The sequence below is a fragment of the Aquarana catesbeiana genome, linkage group LG13 (assembly GCF_042186555.1).
Source record: "Aquarana catesbeiana isolate 2022-GZ linkage group LG13, ASM4218655v1, whole genome shotgun sequence".
In the NCBI taxonomy this organism is placed as follows: Eukaryota; Metazoa; Chordata; class Amphibia; order Anura; family Ranidae; genus Aquarana; species Aquarana catesbeiana.
This window is the reverse complement of record NC_133336.1, coordinates 185,263,743-185,288,384: the sequence shown is the minus strand read 5'-3', so window position 1 is coordinate 185,288,384 and position 24,642 is coordinate 185,263,743. Positions and strand designations below refer to the sequence as shown.

The following is a 24,642-nucleotide window of genomic DNA, read 5'->3' as shown; positions in this document are numbered from 1 at the left end:
CTATTTTCTCCATTAGCTCATCCCCCACAGCTATTACTCTTTTGTATAACTTGACCCTCCCTCCTAGATTGTAAGCTCTAACGAGCAGGGCCCTCTGATTCCTCCTGTATTGAATTGTATTGTACTTGTATTGTCTGCCCTAATGTTGTAAAGCGCTGCGTAAACTGTTGGCGCTATATAAATCCTGTATAATCATAATAATATAATGACCTGAGACTGTGAGGGGGGATTACTTAGAATGCTGTAGTATGTATAGATATATATATACAGTTATCACCTTCAGTTGGGACTCCTGACTGCTATTGTCTTGTTGGAGACATAAGAGAGCACAAGTCAGGTACAGAGAGAGGTCCCTCCCCTCCCCCCCACCCCTTACTACTTATATCGGTATTAAAGGGGAAGTAAACACTGATGGGTTCCCCCTGCAAAGTAAAAGCATAATGGTTATACATGTCCAGGGCAAAGGGGGTGGAGTCAGGGGTGGAGGCGGGGGGGGCAAAATGAGGTTTTGCCTAGGGTGTCAAAATTCCTCGCACCAGCCTTGTGTATATCGATTCGATTAGAGTCGCTCCTATTAGAACGGTTTCATTGCAATGCATTAAGCACAAATTGTCAGGCGGCTGAGTCTGAGTTGACCTTTTGTTTCATAATGAATTAACGAATCATGTCAAGGTCAGTCGTTATTTTCACTATCATTTCTTTCATATTAATTGAAATTCGTTACTTTTTTCTTCAGACATTTGGGTACAGTCAAATGTCCGAAAGATGCAAAATTCGGCCGAATTTTGATTCGTTGCGAAACGAATTGCACATGTCTGATTTTCAATGTAAAAAACTCTTCTAGACGCAAACACGGCATGTAAACACGGCACAACGAGCGTTTTCAAACGTCGGTTACTAGCTGTCAAGTTAAATCGTTCAGGAGAGGTTAAAAATCGTCCCGTGTACATTAAGCCTTATAGTGGGACTGTGGTAGTATGTAGGGTAATCTGGTGCTAACTGACACTATCTGGGAGGGTCACTAAGACCCCTTTCACATTGAGGCGATTTTCAGGCATTTTAGTGCCAAAAATATCGCCTGAAAAGCACCTATCAAACCCCCCCCAGTGTGAAAGGCCGAGTGCTGTCACACTGTTGCGGTGCGATTGCAGGACTTTCTTCGGCTGCTAGCGCCCCACTAGTGACCAAATAGCGCCGCCATAACAGCAGTGAAGCGCCGCTAAAACTAGCGTTGCTTTACCGCTAACGCCCGCACTGCCCCAGTGTGAAAGGGGTCTTACTGACATCACTAGTGACCCCAATACAGTGATATTACAGTACACTGACACTGACTGGGAAGGGGATAACATCGAGGGGCAATCAAAGGGGGTAACTGTGTGCCTAACAACGGTAGTCATGAGGGGAATTATTACCCCAATTTTTACCCCTATTTAATCCCATCGCATCACTAGCCATTAGGACATTACTAGCCCATTATGTGGCACTTACCTGCAAACGAAGCCCACGCCGTCCCCGCTGCAGGCCGCATCCATCTTCACCCCTCTTCCTTCTGGGGCCGCGGACTCTGGCTCTGTGACTGACCGGAGTCATGTGATGGCACTCGCTAGTGAAGAAACGGCACGGAAGTTCGTCTCTTCACAGCGCATGCGCCGATGACATCATCAGCGCACTACAAGGTAAATATCTCCTAAACGGCACACGTTAGATATTTACAGTGCCTATAGGTAATCCTTATTATAGGCTCACCTATAGGAACAACTTCCGCATTGGGGGTATACAACCACTTTAATGGGATTAAATCCCCCCCCATCCCTTATTGGTATCAGTGGGGTTAAATCCCCCCCCCCCCCCACTCCTTAGAACTTACATTGGTATCAATGGGATTAAAGTGGAGGTAAACCCCCCTATCGTTTTCAGCCAAGGAAGCTGCCATCTTTGCCTCTGTTTAATCTGCAACTGCCATGATGCTGCACATGTGATCAATTATGACACCAGCCATTGGATGGTTTGACAGTTTGGTTGAGAGCACAACCAATGAGAGTGTTACATTTCCGGGAATGTGCCGGGAATTCATATTTTTTGAAACTGGTAAATGGATGGGTTTACTTCCGCTTTAAATCCCCCTCCCTCCTATTCAGTTAATGGTATCAGTGGGGTTAAATCCCCTCTCCCATCCCTTATTGGTATCAATGGGGTTAAATCCCCCATCCCTTAGCCCCAGTAGGTTGTAATCCAATTCCTTGTTGATATCATTAGGGTTAAACCTCCCCCCTTACTACTTACATTGATATCAATGGGAATAAATCCCCCTCCCTCCCATTCAATTACTTGTATCAGTGGGGTTAAATTCCCTTCCCTGATTCCGTATTGATATCAATGTCGTTAAATCCCCTCCCCTATCCCTTATTGGTATCAGTGGGGTTAAATCCCCCATCCCTTAGCCCCAATAGGTTGTAATATCATTCCTTGTTGGTATCAATAGGGTTAAATCCCCCCCCCCACTCCTTACTACTTACATTGGTATCAATGGGATTAAATCTCCCTCCCTCCCATTCAGTTACTGATATCAGTGGGGTTAAATTCCCTTCCCAGATTCCGTATTGATATCAATGGGGTTAAATCCCCACCCCTATCCCTTAGTGCTTACATTGGTATCAGTGGGGTTAAATACCCTCCCCCATTCCTTATTGGTATCAATGGGGTTAAATCCCCTCCCCCACCCTGTATCCGTATCAATAGAGTTAAGTTCCCACCCCCATCCCTTAGTACTTACATTGTTATTATTGGGATTATATCCTCTTCCCTTTCCCCTTAGACTCCATTCACATAGGGGCAACTTTGGTTGCCTCAAGTCGCTCTACATGAAAAAATCAATGTAAGTGAATGGATCCGTCTTAATGCACACTACTGCAGTCGCTCCGACTTCAGAAAAGGTTCCTGTACTATTTCAATCCGACTTCTTCTGACTTGTACCCATTGATTTCAATGGAAGTCGCCTCCAAGTCGGATCCCTGTTCATAGTGAGGCAACTTTACAGGAAAAAGAAAAGAATGTACCCAGGAAGAGTGACCGCGATATGCCAGTACTGAGCTGGCTCGCTCATCGGGAAAGGAAAAATGTGTTTTTTCCTTTCCCAATGAGCGACAAGCAATACTGACATGTGTTTGTTGATTCATGAGGGGGAACTCCACGCCAAATTTGAAATAAAAAAATGGCATGGGTTCCCCTCCAAGAGCATACCAGGTCTGGTATGTATTTTAAGAGGAACCCCCTATGCCGAAAAAAACGCGTGGGGGTCCCCCCAAAATCCATAGCAGACCCTTATCCGAGCACGCAGCCCGACCGCAGCCCGGCCAGGAAAGGGGGTGGGGACGAGTGAGCGCCCCCCCCCTCCCCTGAATTGTACCAGGCCGCATGCCCTCAACATGGGCTGGTGATGTCACCCGGTGACCCCGCCACTTATGACGTCACAGTCCCGGGGCATGATGGGACACCAGGAGAAGAGCCGGAGAGAGCGGAGAAGTCGGAAGAGACCCCCGAGGTTGGTAGAAGACCCCTGAGCTGCCTAATAAATTACTTTAAAAACCTGTGTAGTGTGTTTTTTATTGACACTTTTTTTCCCCCAGGTGAATGGGTAGGGGTACGATGTACCCCATACTCATTCACATAGGGTGGTGGGCCGGGATCTGGGGGCCCCCTTATTCCGATAAGCCCCCCCGCCCGCAGACCCTGACAACCAAGGGCTAGGCTTGTCAGAAAGAGGGCCTTGTCCTCATTCACATGGGAACAAGGTGTTTTGGGGTGGGGGGGCCGTAGGGCGCCCCCCTTCCCCAAAGCCCCCACCCTCCCTATGTTGAGGGCATGCGGCCTGGTACGGTTCAGGGGGGGGGGGCGCTCGCTCATCCCCACCCCCTTTCCTGACCGGCCGGGCTGCGTGCTCAGATAAGGGTCTGGTATGGATTTTTGGTGGGGACCCCACGTCATCGGCATAGGGGGTTTCCCTTAACATCCATACCAGACCTAAGATCCTGGTATGTTCAGTTCCCTATCCTGGAGGTGACTTCAAGTCGTGTTGTAAGTCGCGCTGAAGTTGCCCCAAGTCGCGCTGTGATTCATACTCAAGTCGTGTCCAAGTTGCCTCCCAAAGCTGCGCTGTGTGAATGGGCTCTTAGCCCCAATAGGTTTAAATCCCCCCCTCCCTTATTCATATCAATGGGGTTAAATTCCCTCTCCCACCCCTTATATCGATATCAATGGGGGATATCAATTGGTATCCCAAGCTGCTGTTTCTGATGCTGATGCAGGCAGTATGTGGGTTCCGTCTGCCTGTCTGTGGGACCCGGAAATGTTAATCAAATCCTGGGACAGTCCTGCAGAAATCCCCCCTCCTGCCCAGACCAATTTTCAGCTTTCAGTGCTGTCACATTTTGAATGACAATTGCTCGGTCATACAACACTGTACCCAAATGAAATTTTTTTTTTCACACAAATAGAACTTTTTTTTTGGTAGTATATAAACAGGAAGTAAAGTAAGTAAAATACTCACCTCTTCTGTGCAGTTGGTTTTGCACAGAGTGGCTCCAGTCCTCCTCTTCTGGGGTCCCTCAGCGGCGCTCCTGGCTCCTGTTCTCGAGTGCCCCCCATGGAGAGCCACTTTTCATGGGGGAACTCATGCGGGTGTGCTCCTGAGTCCTGCTGCTGCGTCTATTAACACAGACAGCAGGACTTGGCCCCGTCCCCGCGTCCCCCTTCTTGTCCCCATGTGAGTGTTCTGGCTCAGTGATTGGTCGCTGGAATGCAGAACAATGGAAGGAAGGAGAGAAGGTGACATGACTCCCCATAGACAGAACATCCAAATCTCTGCATTTAGAACCTAATGCCCTGTACACACAACCGGACTGGTCCGACGGACTGAATCCGGTGGACAATCCGACCGTGTGTGGGCTTCATCGGACCTTCACCAGACCTTCAGTGGACTGTTTCTGTCAAAAAGCAGACGGACTCTAGATTTGGAACAAGTTTCAAATCTTTACGTCGGAACTCCACCGGACCCAGTTAATACCGAAAAATCCGCTTGTCTGTATGCTAGTCCGACGGACGTAAACCGGGGCTATGGCAGCTATTGGCTACTGGCTATCAACTTCCTTATTTTAGTCCGGTGTACGTCATCACATACGAATCCGTCGGACTTTGGCGTGATCGTGTGTAGCCAAGTCCGTTTGTTCGAAAGTCCGTCGGAAAGACTGTCGGACCTTTGTTGCCGAAAAGTCCGCCCGTGTGTACAGGGTATAAAAAACAGCTTTGTCTGTACTTCTCTAATGTGTGTGATAAAGCAGCGCGGCAGTGTGATTGGGGTCATATCGCTTGGATTTTCCAAGACACAGTGATAATGGAGACCCGAGGAGACAGAGAGCTGAACATCCCCAGCAGTGAGACAGACAGAGGATTTAACTCAGGGGTCTCAAACTGGCGGCCCTCCAGCTGTTGCAAAACTACAAGTCCCATGAGGCATTGCAAGGCTGACAGTTACAAGCATGACTCCCACAGGCAGAGGCGTGATGGGACTTGTAGTTACTCCTCACCAAAGTTTGGGCTATACCTATAATTTAAATTAAATGCACTTATTGGGCGTATTTATAAAGCAGTGAAAGTGACTTTCATCAAACATTCACTTGTGGGGAATCATTTATTGTCACTTAAAACACACACAGCAGGAAGATTCACCGGCAGCAAATATATGGTGCTACAATCAATCCCTAATTAGTGGACTAAAAGTTACTAACATGTTTAGCTATTTATTTGACTTTGAAGGACATTGTAAATGAGGTGTTTTGAATTTCAGGTTGAGAAGATAAATTGGCAATGGCGACCGCCCAGATCCAGCGAAGTAATGTGAAGGTAAAGGTATACACGCTGTTTTTCAGTCACAAGTTTTTCTTTGGGATAATTTAGGTTTATTGTGTTGGAAAAAAGACACAGAATGGATCCTGAGAGCCTTAACCGCTTCAGCCCTGGAAGATTTTACCCCCTTCCTGACCAGAGCACTTTTTTGCGATTCGGCACTGCGTCACTTTAACTGACAATTGCGCAGTTGTGCGATGTTGCACCCAAACGAAATTGGCGTCCTTTTTTCCCCACAAATAGAGCTTTCTTTTGGAGCTATTTGATCACCTCTGCGGTTTTTATTTTTTGCACTATAAACAAAAAAAGAGCGACAATTTTGAAAAAAAAAAACGCAATATTTTTTACTTTTTGCTATAATAACTATCCCCCAAAATATATAAAAAAATATTTTTTTTCCTCAGTTTAGGCCGATATACATTCTTCTACATATTTTTGGTAAAAAAAATCGCAATAAGCCCATATTGATTGGTTTGCTCAAAAGTTATAGCGTCTACAAAATAGGGGATAGATTTATGGCATTTTTATTATTAATTTTTTTTTTTTATTAGTAATGGCGGCGATCTGCGATTTTTATCGGGACTACGACATTATGGCGGACACATCGGACACTTTTGACACTATTTTGGAACCATTGTCATTTATACAGTGATCAGTGCTATAAAAATGCATTGATTATTGTGTAAATGACACTGGCAGGGAAGGGGTTAAACACTAGGGGGCGATGAAGGGGTTAAGTGTGTCCTAGGGAGTGATTCTAACTGTGGGGAGGATGGGCTACCACTGACATGACAGCGATCACTACCCTCGATGACAGGGAGCAGTGATCTCTGCCATGTCACTAAGCAGAACAGAAAATGCTTTGTCACGCTCTATGCGGCGCGCACCTGCTAGCCCCGCCAATTGAAGGGGACGTACAGGTACGCCTGTTTGCCCACCACTGCCATTGTGCCGATGTATATCTGCGTGCAGCTGTCAGCAAGTGGGTAAAGAGGAACTGCAGTCTGCTCACATAATTTGTAATAATAATATCTTTGCCATTCTGAAGCTTCCCTCCAACCACTTTGCATATTATTTTATATAGACTGTGATTCTGTACTTGCCAAATATGCTGCAGAAATCTTCCTCCACTGAGTCTGGCTGCAGCCATTTTACCTGTGGGAAGCTGAAGCTGCTGTCTGTTCACTTCCTGGATTTACACAGACACACAGAGACACACCTCCAGCTCTGCAGCTCTCATTGGCCCTCTTATTACTCATCCCCCCTCCCTTCCTGTAGGGCTGGGGAGAAAATCGATTTAAATCTTGAATCGAGTTAAGCGGTCAAATTGATTCAAAATTTAAGCAAATCGATCTTTTTAGATTTTTTTTTTTCCCACCGCGCCGGTCCTGAGGAGCTGCGGGCAGGAATTTTTAGGCGAGGCCGTGGCTTCGGCCTAGTCCGTGAGGCCGGATGCCACGGTCTAGGCCGAAAGCCGCGGCCTCGCCTAAAAACTCCTGCCCCCAGCATCTCGAGACCGGCGCGGTGTCCAAAAAAAAAAAAAACTCGATTCGAATCGTGAATCAAGTTTTTTTAAAGAAAATCACAGATTTTTTTTTGGGAAAATCTCCCAGCCCTTCCTGGCAAACTCTCACAAGAGTGAGTGAGAGAGCTGCACATGATGTCACACCCCTAGGCTTTTTACCAGACAAGAAACAGGAAGTGGGCAGAATAAGGTATTTACTGGCAGAAAAACATGTTTTACTATCCAAAGTTAAAACAAGAAGAGCAGAATATTTAATAGATGTAAAGTTGAAAAGGTTCGCTTTAAGGGCCCCTAAGCCTAGAGCATTCAGGATGCAAATATGCACTTGCAGGAAGTGTGGTGATAATATGTGTCCCCTGCAATGCTGTCTCCTTCAAAGTGATACTAAAGGATCGTTTTTTATTTTTTTTAAATAACAAACATGTCATACTTGCCTCCACTGTGCAGCTCGTTTTGCACCGAGTGGCCCTGAACATCCATTTCTGGATTTTCTTGGCGGCTCTTGCGGCTCCTTCCCGCATTAGATAACCCCCTTAGAGAAGCGCTCTCCCGAGGGAGTTACCTTACGGGCGCGCCCCTGAATCCAGCATTCAGCGTCCATAGAGGATGAATGCAGAACTCGGCCCCGCCCCCCGGCGCCCGCGTCATTGGATTCGATTTACAGCAGCAGGAGCCAATGGTTGCGCTGCTATCAATCTATCCAATCAAGAGCCGGGAACCCGTGGAGAGAGTAACGACGGGGACGCACCAACAGAAATCCGGGGCTCAGGTAAGTAAAACGGGGGGGGGGCTGGAGGGCCGGTGACCGCAAAGTGTTTTTTCACCTTAATGCATAGGATACATTAAGGTGAAAAAACACGAAGGTTTACAACCCCTTTAAATGGAACTAAACTTCATGATACAGAAAGAGTGTAACACGGCTCAGACTGTGGATAAAGAATTCCTCGTGGGTGCTGGCCCCGGCTCATCACCGTCACTAGTAATTGAAGAAAAAGGAAGATTGGTTGCACACCATGGAAAGAAGAACTTCAGTCTAATACTTGCTTTATTTTCAAAGCGCCAAAGGGCGTAAACAGGACATTACAGGAACATTGGTAGACCGGTTTCACGCGGATAACTCGTGCTTCTTCACAGCAAAAACATCTTTGTTGACTTTCCATGGTGTGTGTCCAATCTTCCCTTTTCTTCATAAACTTCATGATACTTACCTTTCCTTCGGTGGTCTGACGTCCCGAATTTTGGGCTAAATTCTGACCTAAAACAGACCAAAAGACGCACAGAGTTTTTGTGCAAAAAACGCACCAGACCTGCTGCGGAGATATGTGAACCGGCTCCATAGAGAGTCGGTCAAAATCTCCTGCTATTGCAAACTGGATGCGGCGAATTTGCATCCAATTCGCAATGGTGTGAACCCAGCCTAAAGGGCCAGTTCGCACCACATGCAGTCCAGTGCGGTTTTTTTTTTTCTGCATCAAAAAAGCATGGAAAGTAGGTTATATGGTTTCCAATGACATAGTTCACACCAGTGCTTGCAGTTCCAGGGCTTTTCAGTTCCAGAAAAAAAAAAGTAGAACATACTGCATTTTTCCTGCACTGGAATGCGGTAAAACACATGAAAAATGCACCGGAATGCACTGGAACACATCAAAAATGCATAGCAGCAAAAAGGGTCGTTGGTTCTAATCCCGACCACAACACCATCTGCCCGGAGTTTGCATGTTCTTCCTGTGCCTGCGTGGGTTTCCTCCGGGTACTCCGGTTTCCTCCCACACTCCAAAGACATGCTGGTAGGTTAATCGGATCCTGTCTAAATTGTCCCTAGTATGTACGAATTTGTTAGGGACCTTAGATTGTAAGTTCCTTGAGGGCAGGGACTGATGTGAATGTTCAAAGCGCTGTGTAAATTGACAGTGCTATATACCGTATGTATTCGAATATAAGCCGAGTTTTTCAGCACATTTTTCTGTGCTGAAAATGCCCCCCTCGGCTTATACTCGAGTCAAGCACTTTTCTGCACCAGAGAATGACATTTTCCAAACTGAATTTGGGGCCCCGTATCTCGGGGCAACTTGGTGCTAGGAACCCCAAATTTGGTGTGCAAACTAGCACTACAACATATCCAAAGCTGGGGTTCCTAGCACCAAGTGGCCCCGACATACGGGGCCCTAAATTCGGTTCGGAAAATGTAATTCTCTGCTGCAGAAAAGTGCTTGACATTTTCCAAACTGACTTTGGGGCACCGTATCTCGGGGCCACTTAGTGCCAAGGAACTGTTGTAGTGCTAGTTCCACTGGGTTTGCACACCAAGTTTGGGGTTCCTAGCACCAAGGCCCCGAGATACGGTGCCCCAAAGTCAGTTAACTGTGTCCATCTGCAGCAATGTCATTTCGGGACCCTTTGGGTTCAGAGACCCCAAATTTTGGCTGCAGCTAGGGGGCATCTAGGAACCCTTAACTAAAGTTCGGGGGACCTATGGCTGCAAATGGGCACAGTGAGGCTGCAAATGGGCATTGTTGACCCTCTTTTCCCCTTACAGTAGCTGCGCATTTCTCACCCTCGGCTTATAATCGAGCCCCCAGTTTTTTGTGGTAAAATTAGGTGCCTTGGCTTATATTCGGGTCAGCTTATACTTGAGTATATACGGTAAGTACCTGAAATAAATAAAATAAAAAACGCTCTGGACTCCAGTACAGTGGAAAAAAAAAACAGGAAAAAAAGAAGGAAACAAAAGCACCTGGAATGCATCTGGAAACTCATCAAAAACGCACCGGGAACAGATCTGGAGTGCGTTTTTGTGGCGTGAACCTGCCCTAATATGTTGTCACAAAATGGCATTTTATTCAACCTTATACATGACAGCATGATGCAGTGCGTTGCAGTGTAGTGTATTGCAACACCATGCACTGCAAAAAAAATGCATCCTGTTCTACCTTTTTTCAGCACAGACGAATGCAACGCATTGGTGTGAACTGAAACAATAGGATATAAAGTAAATTGCTTTGCCTCAGTGTTGGGACCCCATTGGGCAACGCTGACCATCACATATTGTGTGAATGGGCCCTAAAGGTGGAAAGTCATCAAGGAAACTGCAAAACTGAACCAAGAAACCGTGTTGTTACCTGCAGGTCTATGCAGAGCCGCAGATCTGGCTGAACAGCATTAGAAAATACACTTAGCATACACATGTTGTATGTGTATCTTGATGCTCGGAGTTCTGGTTTTAATAAATACATATTAGGATGGTCTCAGACTGATGTGGTGCTGTCGGGCCGCACTGCGGGAGCAGTACAATGTACCTGTGGGTTCAGTGAGGGTTAGTGCAGCTTTCGCATTGAGTTCTATTAGCTCCTGTAGGTTTGTTGTGCTTTCTGAAAGCGCACCAAAATTACTGCATGCTGCATCTTTGGTACATTTTCAAAAAAGTGCACCAAAACTGCAGGACCACTAACCGGCCAATCCTACAGGTACATTGCATTGCTCCCGCAGTGCAGTCAAATAACACCACATCAGTCTGAGAGCATCCTAAAGGCCCATACATGCGACTTTTCGACAACAACGGTCCGACGGACCTGTTTTATCGGACAATCTGTCCTGTATGCTCCATCGGACAATTGTTGTTGGTTTTTCAACGGACAAATGTTCGCATACTATCAAACTTTTCGACAACAAATGTCCGATAGAGGATCCGATCGTGTGTACACAAGTCCATCGGCTTAAAGTCCAAAGTATAAACACGCATGCTCAGAACCAATGCTAAACGTCAGCCAACAATAGCAGAAGTTGCCCAAAGGGTGGCGGTAAAGATCTGAAAAACCACGTGATTTGGTGAAAGTTGGCTGAAAATGTTCTGCCGTGTGTATGCAGAACAAGTTCATGGCCAACGCTCCTTCGGACAAAAATCCATAGAAAAGTCCGATGGAAGTCCGATCGTGTGTACGAGGCTTTAGAGTTCTGTGTGTCAGTCACCCGGTACTGTGTGGCATGTAATGCTTCTTGTTCTGACTATTCCTTATGATGGGTGGGTTGTCAGTGATTGATAACTAACAATAACAGGGGGCTTGTAGTCTGTACCCTTGTTCCAGCTTTCTGGAGAATTCTATAATTTATGCATGAACTCATTCACAAAGCTGGCATTTGATTACAAGCAGTTACTATGGGGGGGGGGGGGGGGGATTTACTAAAACTGGAGCGCACAGATTCTAGCCCAGTTGTGCATAGTAACCAATTCCCATCCAAGTTTTAGCCCTCGTTTTACATTGAATGCAGCTTTGAAATCGTGCGACTTCATCTAAAATCGCACAATTTCAAAGTTGCATGTCAGTGTGACTTCAGGTACGACTTTAACCCCTTGCCGACCAGCCGCCGTCATTATGCTGCAGCAGGTCGGCACGATCCCGCGAACCCTCAAAGCTATACAAGAACATATTTGGGGGGCACACCATACAATGCATTTAAATTCAAGATGGTGCTGCTGTAAGACCTATAAACAGTACAAAATAATTTACAGCGCACACATACAAGAATGACATTTCCTGCAGGGCTAGTTAAAAACACCTGAACACCTGAACATATTCAAAAAATACGGGGGTTTGGTCACACTATATGGTCATATAGTGCTAAGCCCACTTACTGCGACAAAGTACCCCGAATTAGTGGGTCATAGCTATATGTCGGCTCGCAGGATCGGGATAGCAGGCACGCTTGCGCCGCCAGAGGAGTGTGCCCGCTGCACTGGGGGGGTGCCGATGCTCGTGGCCGATGGTTGCGATAACCGCCGGCCACGAGTGATCGCGGACACAAGAGGCAGAACAGGGAAGTGTGTGTGTGTAAACATACAAATCCCTGTTCTGTGAGGAGAGACAGATGGTGAGTTCATAATAGCTAGGAATCACAATCTGTAATTTCCTCTAGGTCAGTCCCCTCCCCCTACAGTTAGAAACACACACAGGGAACACAGTTAACCCCTTGATCGCCCCCTAGTGTTAACCCCTCCCCTGCATGTGACATTTTTACAGTAATCAGTGCATTTTTATAGCACTGATCGCTATATAAATGCCAGTGGTCCCAAATGTATCAAAAGTGTCCGATGTGTCCACCATAATGTCGCAGTCCTGATAAAAATCGCAGATCGCCGCCATTACTAGTAAAAAAAATAATAATAAAGATGCTATAAATCTATCCCCTATTTCGTATACACTATAATTTTTGCGCAAACCAATCAATATATTTATTGCCATTTTTTTTTAATTTAATTTTTTTTTTTTTTACCAAAAATATGTAGAAGGATACATATCGGCCTAAACTGAGAAAACATAGCTTTTTAAAAAAAAAAAAAAACGGGGATATTTATTATAGCAAAAGGTACAAAATATTACTTTTTTTTCAAAATTGTCGCTCTTTTTTTGTTTATAGCGCAAAAAAATAAAAACCGCAGAGGCGATCAAATACCACCAAAAGAAAGCTCTATTTGTGGGAAAAAAAGACGTCAATTTTGTTTGGGTTCAGCGTCGCACGACCGTGCGATTGTCAGTTAAAGCGACGCAGTGCCGAATTGCAAAAAATGACCTGGTCATTCAGCAGCCAAATCTTCCGGGGCTGAAGTGGTTAAAGACATCTATGCGGCTTCATGCATAGATGTCTATTAAAGTCACACCCTGAAATCACCAAAAGTAGTGTATGAACCACTTCTGCAGAGCCGCAAAGTCATTGCCGGCAATAGGCTGCGACTTGTCATGCTATTTTACCTGTCAAATCGCCCCAATGTGAACGAGGGCTTATTGTCAAAGCTTAATTGAACAAGCTGAAGCTAGAAACTGATTGGGTGATTGGCACAGCTGCACCAGATGTGCTCCAGTTTAAAGCGGGGTACACACGGGCTGAAATTCCTCCAAAAACTATCAGGAAGGAACCGGCCGACTTTCAGCCTGTGTGTACAGCTCCTCGTCCGACATAAGCCAGCCTCGTGATTGGCTTCTGTCGAATGGGCATGCTGGAAAATCAGCATCTGATCAGCACTCACAGCCAATGGCTGGTGGGGGGATCAGTCCCCCTGTCAGAACACAATAGCTAAGCAGGGAGATCTGTGATTTATTTTTGTTCAGCCCACTGGATTGAACGACAAAAATCTTCCCATGTGTACCCGCCATTAGTTAAAGGATATGTAAAGGTTCCCTTTTAAAAAACAAATAACAAACATGTTATACTTACCTTCTCTGTGCAGTTGGTTTTGCACAGAGTGGCCCCGATCCTCCTCTTCTGGTGTCCCTCAGCGGCGCTCCTGGCTCCTCCTCTTCTCGAGTGCCCCATTGGAGAACCACTCCCCTCGGGGCACTCGTGCGGGCGCGCTCCTGTGTCCTGCTGTTGTGTCCATTGACACAGACAGCAGGACTCGGTCTCGCTCCCTGGCTTCCAGGTCATTGGATTTGATTGACAGCTGTGGGAGCCAATGGTTGTGCTGCTATCAATCTATCTAATCAGGACCCGAAACAGCGGCTGGAGCTGGTGCGCTCATCCCCATTGCTGGAAAGATCGGGTTCAGGTAAGTAAAAGGGGGGCTCTGCTGGGGCTGCTGCATCACAGGAGCTTTTTCACCTTGTAAAGCTTTGTGTTTTTTCACCTTAATGCATCCTATGCATTAAGATGAAAAAACACCTTGCACTCTCCGCCGCCACCCCCCCCGCCCGAGCCCCCGTTTTACTTACCTGAATCTCCGTGTGTGCGATCCCGCGTTGCTTTCCCCCAGCTCCTGTGGGCTGTGAATCAAATCAATGACCCGGGGGGCGGGGCCGAGTGATATACTTGGCGGCTATGGCCGCCGACTGTATCACACGGGAGCGCGCCCGCAAGCTAACCCCCTTGGGAGAGCGCTTCCCAGAGGGGGGTTAGCTCTTGCGGGGAGGAGCTGAGACAGTGGATCGGGGCCACTCTGTGCAAAACGAACTGCACAGTGGAGGTAAGTATGACATGTTTGTTATTTAATTAAAAAAAAAACGAACCTTTATAACCCCTTTAATGCATAGAATGCATTAAAGCGAAATTCTGGCCACCAAATCTTTTTTTTTTTTTTTTTTTTACAGGCATCCCCTCCCACTGCATTAATAATACAAATAAACTATATGCTAATGGATAGTAATCCTATTTTTTTTTTTTTTTTTTACTTACGATTTATCTGATCCTCTTCTGACTGTTGCCATGATGAGTGTGGGCATATGAAGCCCACTCGCAACCTCCTCCTGGATAACATATCGAAAGGTGCATGCTGGGTAACCAGCATGCACCTCTCGATCTTACGCATGCGCAATGCTCCGGCGACCGTAGCGCCGACTGTTTATCAAGTTGCCATAACAATGGGCAGCGACAGAGGAAGGTCCCGCCCTGTCGTTATGGCTACCTAGATAGATAGATCCCCCCTAAATCGCGCCATTTCCTGGAGGGGAAATAAGGCGATTTTTTTTGACACACCCCTGCCCACTGACTCCTGGGAAATGATGAACTCGTGTTTACCTGGAGCACAGTCGAGGGAGGAAGTGATGCGGATCTCCGCGGAGCCGGAAGTGGCAGATTAGGAGCCACCACCTAGCAACAGGGCACTCCAAATGTTTGTCATTATTGATCAAGGGCTGGGAAAATGTAAAAAAAATATTTCAGGGTGGAACTCTGCTGTAAGGTGAAAAACCTTGAGCATTTACAACCCCTTTAATCCCTCCTTATCACTTTATAAACACTTGAGAACAGCCTGCTCAGATATCATATCATGTAAAATCATTTGAGGTGAAAGGATTAAATCCTGGCTGCTTCATAGTTGCTTTACAGATGAGTAAACATGTCATTTGTCATAGCAGAGATTTTCCGTTGTGTGGCCAGAGTTATTTAAGGTAACCACCAAAGAATTATATCTCAGATCTGGGTGGATTTGGGAAAGTAGAGAAGTTTCTATTTTGGAATACTTTATGATTTGTATATTAAACCTCGTACACACAATGAGAATATCGAATGAATGATCGTTTTTTTGCATGCTAGTTTAATAATATCGAAAACCAATAGGTTACTAGAGTTATGAAAATTCTCAGAAAACAGAATACAACTTTCCTGCGATGATGTGATGTAATATTGTATTTTATTGTAATGTATTCTTTCGTGTCCGAGCATTACTCGTTTTTTTTATGGACGAATACTGTATTGATTAAACGAAAATCGTTCATTTTGTTATTGTACGAGATTTTTTTTTTGTGTTTGTCCCTTTGGATAAAATGAGTGTCTCTCGAAAGCTGTGTATTAACGATCAGATTATTGAACGATCCGAAAGTAGCATTTTTTTGTCTGATTTTCTCATCATATGTACTAGGCATTAATGATGGCTGTTTACAGAACATTAAAATGTTATTGATTGAAAACCTTTTACAGAGTGCAGTGACTTTACCCAATCGCATAGCCACCGAGCAGCAGTCGTTGGTTCTGATGAAGAGGCTGCTGGCTGTTTCTGTTTCCTGCATTACTTACCTGAGGGGGTTGTTTCCAGAATATGCCTATGGAACCAGATATCTAGAAGGTAGGAAAACATAATAGGACTTCGTGCCAGAGTTCCCTGTTACCATTGCCATAGCCTGATTTATACAATGCACCTAGGTCAGTGATGGCGAACCTTGGCACCCCAGATGTTTTGGAACTACATTTCCCATGATGCTCATGCACTCTGCAGTGTAGTTGAGCATCATGGGAAATGTAGCTCCAAAACATGTGGGGTGCCAAGGTTCACCATTACTGACCTAAGTTATCCAACAAAAAAAAGTCTGCAAAACTCAGTTACTTTCCACCTTTTTTGGGGGCTTATGTCTAATTGGTTGACAGGTCAATACTTTTGTTTTTCATTCCTCAGAGCAGACCTGAACTCAATTGCTGTGCTATAAGATATATCTAAAAAATGTTAATTGTACTTAAACATGACTTTGAAAAAAATGTATCTCTTGTCTGGAATTTCCCTGATAAACAGTGCATTTCCTGGTATGTGACCCAGGCACTCCCGTGTCTTCAGCTTTATAGCTCTTCATATGCTCATTCAACCAGCGGGTTGAACTTGAATGACTCGGATCCTCCCCGCTGAGCCTCTGTATTCTGACAACAAGGAAACTTCTCTGCTGTCAGAGTACAATGATCAGAGCTGCTGGCAGTAGCCTGTGGCACTGCTGGAGAAAAGCCGACGTGGTGGTTGTAGCGAAGTCAATCGGTTAATTGACTTCCGTACAGCGAAAGTACCCATACATGGATTGAGCAGTTTAATGAGGCAGGGATTGGCGGTGTGTTGCGATAGCCTGGTCTGTCAAATCCAATATAGCAAACAAGAGAAAAAAAACCTAGTGCTCGAGACACAGTATGACCCCTCTGGATTTTAGAAGGCAGACCAGGTGTTGAGTAAAAAAATACATTTATTGGTAACATACAATAAAATCCAAGTAACAAAAAATAGCATATAAAAATTGCAGTATTAATAACAAATACGCTCAGTACAAGAAAACATAGGCATGAAACTTACCTGCCTCAAGCCCCTAGGTAGACTAGCGAGAATACATGCAGGAAAATGACGCCTGACATGTTTCGGACTGTGTCGTCCTTCTTCAGAGGCTTAATGTCATTGAGAACAATCGTGTGGTGTTCTATAGATATAAATGTAGTAAACATTAGTAGGAATAGAAATAACAAGGTAACTCTCTATAGATTTGTAATTAGTATCATACTTTCAAATTGAAACTGCATGTCTGAATAGATAACAATTGAGTAAGAGTAAAATCTGTACTTACACAGGCGAGCAAGTCACTGATGTAAGCAGGGGAGATGCAATTGGCTAGACCGTCCTGGGATCACAAAAAAGGAAGGATCAAAATAGCGAAGGCCACATAACCAGACCAACCATGGAAGGCAGGGCACGGGGGGGCAGAGCAACTGACCCAACTGCAAGAGCACCCAGCTAGTGGGAGTAATGAACTCACACCCAAGCTGGCCGGCCACTGGGTGATACCGTATAGCAGGAGGTGATGATATTTGTATCTCTAGAGGTAAACAGGAGACAGAGGGGAATGGTAAGGGTACTGAGAAAAAAGTCCTCATATCTATCAGAACACCAGAGTCAGCCAAAACTGGCTGGTCACTGCGTCAGCCAAAGGGTATATAAAAGTTAAAAGCTAGATTAGTATGTAATGGTATATACCATTACATACTATTACAAACGCTTCAATATAACAAATGGGGGTTTACATACACTTTAAAGTGGAAATAAACTCTGGAAACTGATCCAAAAACAAAAACAGCTGCACGATTCTGGATAAAATGAGAATCACGATTTTTACTTAGAGTAAAGATCACAATTCTCTCACAATTCTCGTAGCGTAACATCATCTTTCACATTATACAAAAAAAAATGTTTTTTTTACATTAATTGAAGTGTATTTTTTCCCCAAAAATTGCATTTAAAAGACCGCTGCGCAAATACTGTGTGACATAAAATATAGCAACGACTACTATTTTATTCTCTAGGGTCTCTGCTAAATATATATATATATATATATATATATATATATATATATATATATATAAAATGTTTGTGGGTTATAAGTAATTTTCTAGCAAAAAATACGGATTTTAACTTGTAAGCAACAAATGTCAGAAAAAGGTTTGGTCTTTGAGTGGTTAAACTGCCCTCATTTACCAACCAAAGTTCATCCCTTTTCTATCTCTCTGTGCTGAGGAATGTTGATAAAAATTTGTCAGCTTTTTTTGTTTTTTTCTGACAGCTCGGCTCTGTACTGTTTACATAGAATTGCGGAAACAGCTGATTAGCATCGTTAGGAGGGTTGAATCGAGATCGTGATCTTTTAACGATTAATCGTGCAGCTCTAGCACTGACACAAGCAGACAGGTGGGGGGGGGGAGAGACAGAGCAGGCTGCGGATGATGAAAGCACTTAAACTGACCACGTTGTCAGGGCTCAGCAGCCATGATAAACCATGGTCAGTTTACAGGGGGAGGGTATAGACAGGCAGGATCAGCCAGGTTTTTTTAGGTGACAGAAGGGGCCAAATTACACAGCACAGACACTGTGCTGTTATTGATGCTTTAAAGGGACAGAATCTGTGTTTTTTTTTTTTTTTTTTTTTTACTACCCCTTTAAGGCTTTATGAGAGCATTTTAAATGTCAGCCTCTGGTGTCTGACTTGTTAGTTGAATGCTCTTTTTTTTTTTCTTCAAAGGTCACACAAAACCACTGCTTCCTGTCTTTATAGCATTGTATAATAGCGGTTTACTCCTCTCAGTTTTTACTTTGAAATAATACGTATTCATCTCTCAATTATTTCTACTGTGCTAACCAGACTGCTGGTTGGAAGTTAAACAGTGGAGACCTTGAGTGGAGAGTGTGAACAAGTTTTGCTTTTGACTGCTGCTGATTGCTGGGTTGCATTTTTAGGATCTTTTTGGGGCTTTTCCTTGTAGAGTTTTAACTCCTTTTTCTGTCACTTTTTAAACAGCTTTTTTTTTTCTTTGCTTCCTTCAGTCTACTAATTAAGGGGAGTGGTTGATTGGTTACAGTTGCTTGAGGCCTATATAACCTTCTGTAGAACTCTTTGTGAGTCTGCTCATCTTTGAGTTTGCTGGAACTTAGACCAAGTGGAACTGGACTAAGTAGTGAGTTAAAAAACCAGAGTGGAAAATAAGAGGTTGTAACAGGGGTCAAGTACCTGTGTATGGTGAGTGTGTACCTGTGTATTGTAAGTACATGAGTGCTGCGAGTGCACGTGGGCTGTATTGAGTATTAGTGTCAGGTAGTACCTGTGTATTGTGAGTACCTGAGTGTTGTCTGATTAGTGTGTGTGTGGATCGTTGGTGTAGTGTGTGTGTGTGCATGTTGGTCAGCGAGTACCTGTGTATTGTCTTGTTGAGTACCTGTGTATCGTCTTGTTGAGTACCTGTGTATCGTCTTGTTGAGTACCTGTGTATTGTCTTGTTGAGCACCTGTGTATTGTCTTGTTGAGTATTAGTGTCAGGAAGCTAGTTGTTAGGTAATTTGGACAGGGTATAATCCCCAATCCTCATTAAATTAGTAGGTACGATGTCCGGTGGGTGTGGAGATGTGACTCGTTGTACATCTTGCGGCATGTATGCGTTCCTTGATCATCTGATCGAGGGCGAATATTGCTGTACAAAATGTAAGCACATTGTTTCCCTGGAAGCCCAGGTTCTGGATCTGGGGAAGCAACTGTCAGCACTGAGAAGTCCCTCCATACTAAAGGAGAGCCAGGAACGTACACAGCAGGTGCCGGCAGGGGCCAGCACAGAGGCAGGTGGAGACAAAGAGGTGCAGGCACTAGCAAAGAGTAGATGGGTGACAGTCAGGAAGGGTAGAGGGGGAAGTGCCAGGGAGGCCGATCCAGGGCTGAAGCATCCCAATAAGTACGCTCCATTGAGTGACATTGGTGAAACCAGTCAGGGACCAGCACTGCTGGAGCTGAGGGACTCTCCTATCTGCCGGGGGAAGAACTCCTTCATTGAGAGTGGGGGGGAAGCAAAGGGAAAGGAAAGACAGATTCTGGTGGTAGGGGACTCAATTCTTAGAAGGACAGAGAGGGCAATCTGTAACCAAGACCTGAAGCGCCGAACTGTATGTTGTCTACTGGGCGCTCGGGTTCGGCACATCACGGATATGGTGGACAGATTACTGGGAGGAGCTGGGAAAGACCCGGCTATCATGGTGCATGTTGGCACCAATGACAAAGTCAGGGGCAGATGGAGTGTCCTAAAGAATGATTTTAGGGACTTGGGAGCTAAATTGAGGAAAAGGACCTCCAAGGTAGTATTCTCAGGAATACTACCGGTACATCGAGCCACACCAGAAAGGCAGAGGGTGATTAGGGAAGTAAACAAGTGGCTGAAGAGCTGGTGTAGTAAGGAGGGGTTTGGGTTCCTGGAGGACTGGGCCAACTTCTCAGTCGATCACCAGTACTATAGAAGGGACGGACTGCGCCTAAATGAGGAGGGTGGAGAGCAGCTGGGAGTAAAGAATGGCCAAAAAGTTAGAGGGGTTTTAAACTAGGCAACAGAGGGGAGGATCCAGAGGAAGAGATAGTCAGCACGAAACATATTCCAGAGGGTGGTATTGGGGGCATTAGTGGTAGGTTGACTAAAGCACATAATCCCAAGGTAAGTCCTAGTTGCAATCTCAGGAACACCCAATAAGAGGATAGTATACGACCGGTCTAAACTACGTGGCATGTTCACCAATGCCAGGAGCCTGGTGGACAAGATGGGTGAACTAGAGATACTGTTGTACGAGGAGGATTTGGATTTTGTGGGAATTTCAGAGACTTGGTTCAACAGCTCTCATGATTGGATGGCAAACATTCAAGGGTATACCCTTGAGTGATCGAGAAGGTAAAAAAGGGGGAGGGGTATGCCTATATATCAAGAATAATGTACAAGTGAATGTGAGAGATGACATCACTAAGTGAGCTAGGGAGGAAGTGGAATCCTTATGGGCAGAGCTCCGAAGGGATGAAAATAAGGGGAAAATAATACTGGGAGTATGCTATAGGACCCCTAACCTGAGGGAGGAGTGGGAGACGGATCTCCTATCACAAGTTGGATTAGCAGCAAGGATGGGAAGTGTCATCATAATGGGGGGGATTTTAATTATCTAGACATAGACAGGGCGGAGGGAACTATGCATTCGTCTAATGCTCGCCAGTTCCTAAATGTCTTGCAGGAAAATTTCATGGTTCAGATGGTAGACACACCAACTAGAAATAAAGAGTTACTGGATCTACTGATTACCAACAATACAGACCTGATCACGGATGTAGAAATATGGGGCAATTTAGGAAACAGCGATCACAGGTCAATTGGGTTTAGTATAAGTCACACAAATAGGAAACATAAGGGGAATACAAAGACACTGAATTTCAAAAGAGCCAACTTCCTTAAACTACGAGCCTTGCTAGAAGGCATGAATTGGGATAAAATCTTAGGAACAAAGAACACGGAGGAGAGATGGGTTTGTTTTAAGAGCATATTAAATAAGGGCATTAGCCAATGGGTCCCATTGGGTAATAAATTTAAAAGAGCGAACAAAAGTCCTGGATGGCTTAAATCCAATGTAAAAATGCATATAAAAGCAAAGGAGAAGGCCTTCAAAAAATACAAGGTTGAGGGATCATTATCAGGATTCAGACTTTATAAAGAATGCAACAAAAATTGTAAGGGTGCAATTAGGACAGCTAAGATAGAACACGAAGACACATAGCGGAGGAGAGCAAAAAATAATCCCAAGAAATTCTTTAAGTATGTAAACAGTAAAAAAGGGAGGACAGACCATATTAGCCCCATAAAGAATGAGGAAGGACATCTGGTTACAAAGGATGGGGAGATGGCAAAGGTATTGAATTTTTTTCTTCTCCTCAGTCTTCACAAGGGAATCGGGGGGCTTCAGTAACCAAAACTGCAGTGTTTATCCTCATGACACATCACTAGAAGCACCTCCATGGTTAACAGAGGACAGAATTAAAATTAGACTTGTGAAACTTAACATTAATAAATTACCGGGACCAGATGGCTTGCACCCAGGGGTGCTTAGGGAACTCAGTCAAGTAATTGCCAGACCATTGTTCCTAATGTTTACTAACAGTCTACTGACTGAAATGGTACCAGCTGATTGGAGAAAAGCCAATGTAGCACCAATATTTAAAAAAAGGCCCAAAATACATCCCTGGGAATTACAGACCAGTTAGCCTAACATCAATAGTATGTAAACTCTTGGAAGGGATGATAAGGGACTATACACAAGATTTTAGTAATGAGAACGGTATCATTAGCAGTAATCAGCATGGATTCATGAAGAATCATTCTTGCCCAACCAATCTAATAACCTTCTATGAGGACGTGAGTTGCCATCTAGATAAAGGAAGGCCCGCAGACGTGGTGTATCTGAATTTTGAAAAAGCATTTGACACAGTTGCCCATAAACGTTTACTGTACAAATTATAGTCTGTTGGCATGGACCATAGGGTGAGTGCATGGATTGAAAACTTGCTACAAAGGTGAGTTCAGAGGGTGGTGATAAATGGGGAGTACTTGGAATGGTCAGGGGTGGGTAGTGGGGTCCCCCAAGGTTCTGTCCTGGGACCAAGACCAATCCTATTTATTTTGTTCATAAACGACCTGGAGGATGGGGTAAACAGTTCAATCTCTGTATTTGCGGACGACACTAAGCTAAGCCGGGCAATAACTTCTCCGCAGGATGTGGAAACCTTGCAAAAAGATCTGAACAAATGAATGGGGTGGGCAACTACATGGCAAATGAGGTTCAATGTAGAAAAATGTAAAATAATACATTTGGGTAGCAAAAATATGACTGCAATCTATACAATGGGGGGGGAGAACCTCTGGGGAATCTAGGATGGAAAAGGACCTGGGGGTCCTAGTAGATGATAGGCTCAGCAATGGCATGCAATGCCAAGCTGCTGCTAACAAAGCAAACAGAATATTGGCATGCATCATCATAGAAAACATAAAAAATTAGCATTGCAAAACAAAGTTTTTTATTTTTATTAATTTTTTTTTTCTATAAAAGATGAAAGCTGCAAAACATACTCACAGAAGGCAATCTAGTACAAGACGGATTCTGTTTTTATTGTACTTTGCACTAAAGTTGATGCATTATTTTATTGAATAAACTGGTTTGTGTAGCTACTATCTTGCTGAAGTAGAATGGATTTTCTTGTGTTGAGATTAGTACAGTTTTAAGTACTACTGTGAATGTTTATGATATACTCAATATGTAGTTTATCTAAAAAGGCTAAATAATGTCTGCAGATGTCCTATAGATATGAGCTTGCTGCGTCAGCCAGGAGTGGCTGGTGTACTCAATTTTTTTTTATAATACTAAAATTAGTTTTGCTGTATTTAGAGACACCCCCAACTTTTCTTGTTTTATTTAGTCAGCTTGCTGAGCCTTCAAGCAAGTATGGAGGTAGTAAATGTCTAGCATGCTTTGCAAAATAAATGTCATGGATGCACTTGGAAATAAAAGTGGTGTCAGTTTAAAAAAAAAAAAATTCTAGCATGCATTACGTGTATCCAACCTAAATCCCTACATAAACGATCTCGTTAATGGTCGTAATAAAAAGTTGCTCCCCAAAGCTGGAATGGAGATGTCTGCTGAGCACAGACATGCATGTCCAATGGCTGCAATCTCATTTTTGGAAACAAGATTCAATCAAGTGAATTATGCATTTCCTTTTTTACCAACGCCTGATTTATGTGAGTAGCTGGGCAGCTGGGCGACTTAAATCAGGTATGTCTTAGGCCCCATTCACACTAGCGCGTTTTTTGATGCATTTTGCATTTTGCAGAAATGCACGGGAATTTTTTAACATGGGTTCCTATGGAACATGTTCACATCAATGCTTTTTTGTATCTCCGCGTTTTTGGAAAGGGTCGGGGACTTTTTCTCATGCAAAATGCAGCGTTTTGCATGTAATGGTTTTCAATGGACAAGCATCAAAAACGCAAGTGCACCTTTTTTGCAGCGTTTTTGATGCGTTTTTGATGCGTTTTTGGTGCGTTTTTTTTTTTTTTTTTGTAATTTTTTGTAAGACTGTAAAAAAAAATGAAAAAAAAAAAAAAAAAACGCAAAACGCAAATCGCGGCAAAAACGCGGCAAAAACGCCGCTAAAACGCGGCAAAAACGCGGCTCAAAAACGCGGCAAGCATGAAAAAAAAACCTCCAAAAACGCTCAAAAGCAACATGCATAGGTGTGAATCGAGCCTAAGGGCCAGTTCACACCACAAAAACGGACTCCAGATCCGTTCCGGATGCGTTTTCCTACATGCACTTTTTAACGCAATTTTTACGTGTTCCGGTGTGTTTTTGGTGCATTTCCAGGTGCATTCCAGATGCTGCTTTTTTATTTATTTTTTTCACTGTACTTGGGTCCGGTGATTTTTTTTTTTTTTTAAGCGTTTTACTGCGTTCCAGTCAAGGCCAGTGCAGGAAAAATGCAGCATGTTCTACTTTTTTTTTGGAACTGGAACACCCTGGAACTGACCACACTGGTGTGAACTATGCCATTGGAAACCATATAACCTACTTTCCATGCATTTTTGATGCAGAAAAAAAACGCATGTGGTATGAACTGGCCCTAAGGCCTAGTTCACACGTATACATTTTTTTGTGA

General features: G+C 44.2%; 1 protein-coding gene across 1 annotated transcript in view; it reads left to right on the top strand.

The window, feature by feature from the left end:
• Positions 1-5,840: 5,840 nt before the first annotated feature.
• HORMAD1 (HORMA domain containing 1) overlaps positions 5,841-24,642 on the top strand; it is a 106,008-nt gene continuing 87,206 nt past the window's right edge. The window contains exons 1-2 of the mRNA XM_073609642.1: positions 5,841-5,898; positions 15,830-15,974. Of these exons, the coding sequence (XP_073465743.1) occupies positions 5,863-5,898; positions 15,830-15,974 (181 nt within the window). The 5' untranslated portion in view covers positions 5,841-5,862. The remainder of the gene's footprint in view (positions 5,899-15,829; positions 15,975-24,642) is intronic.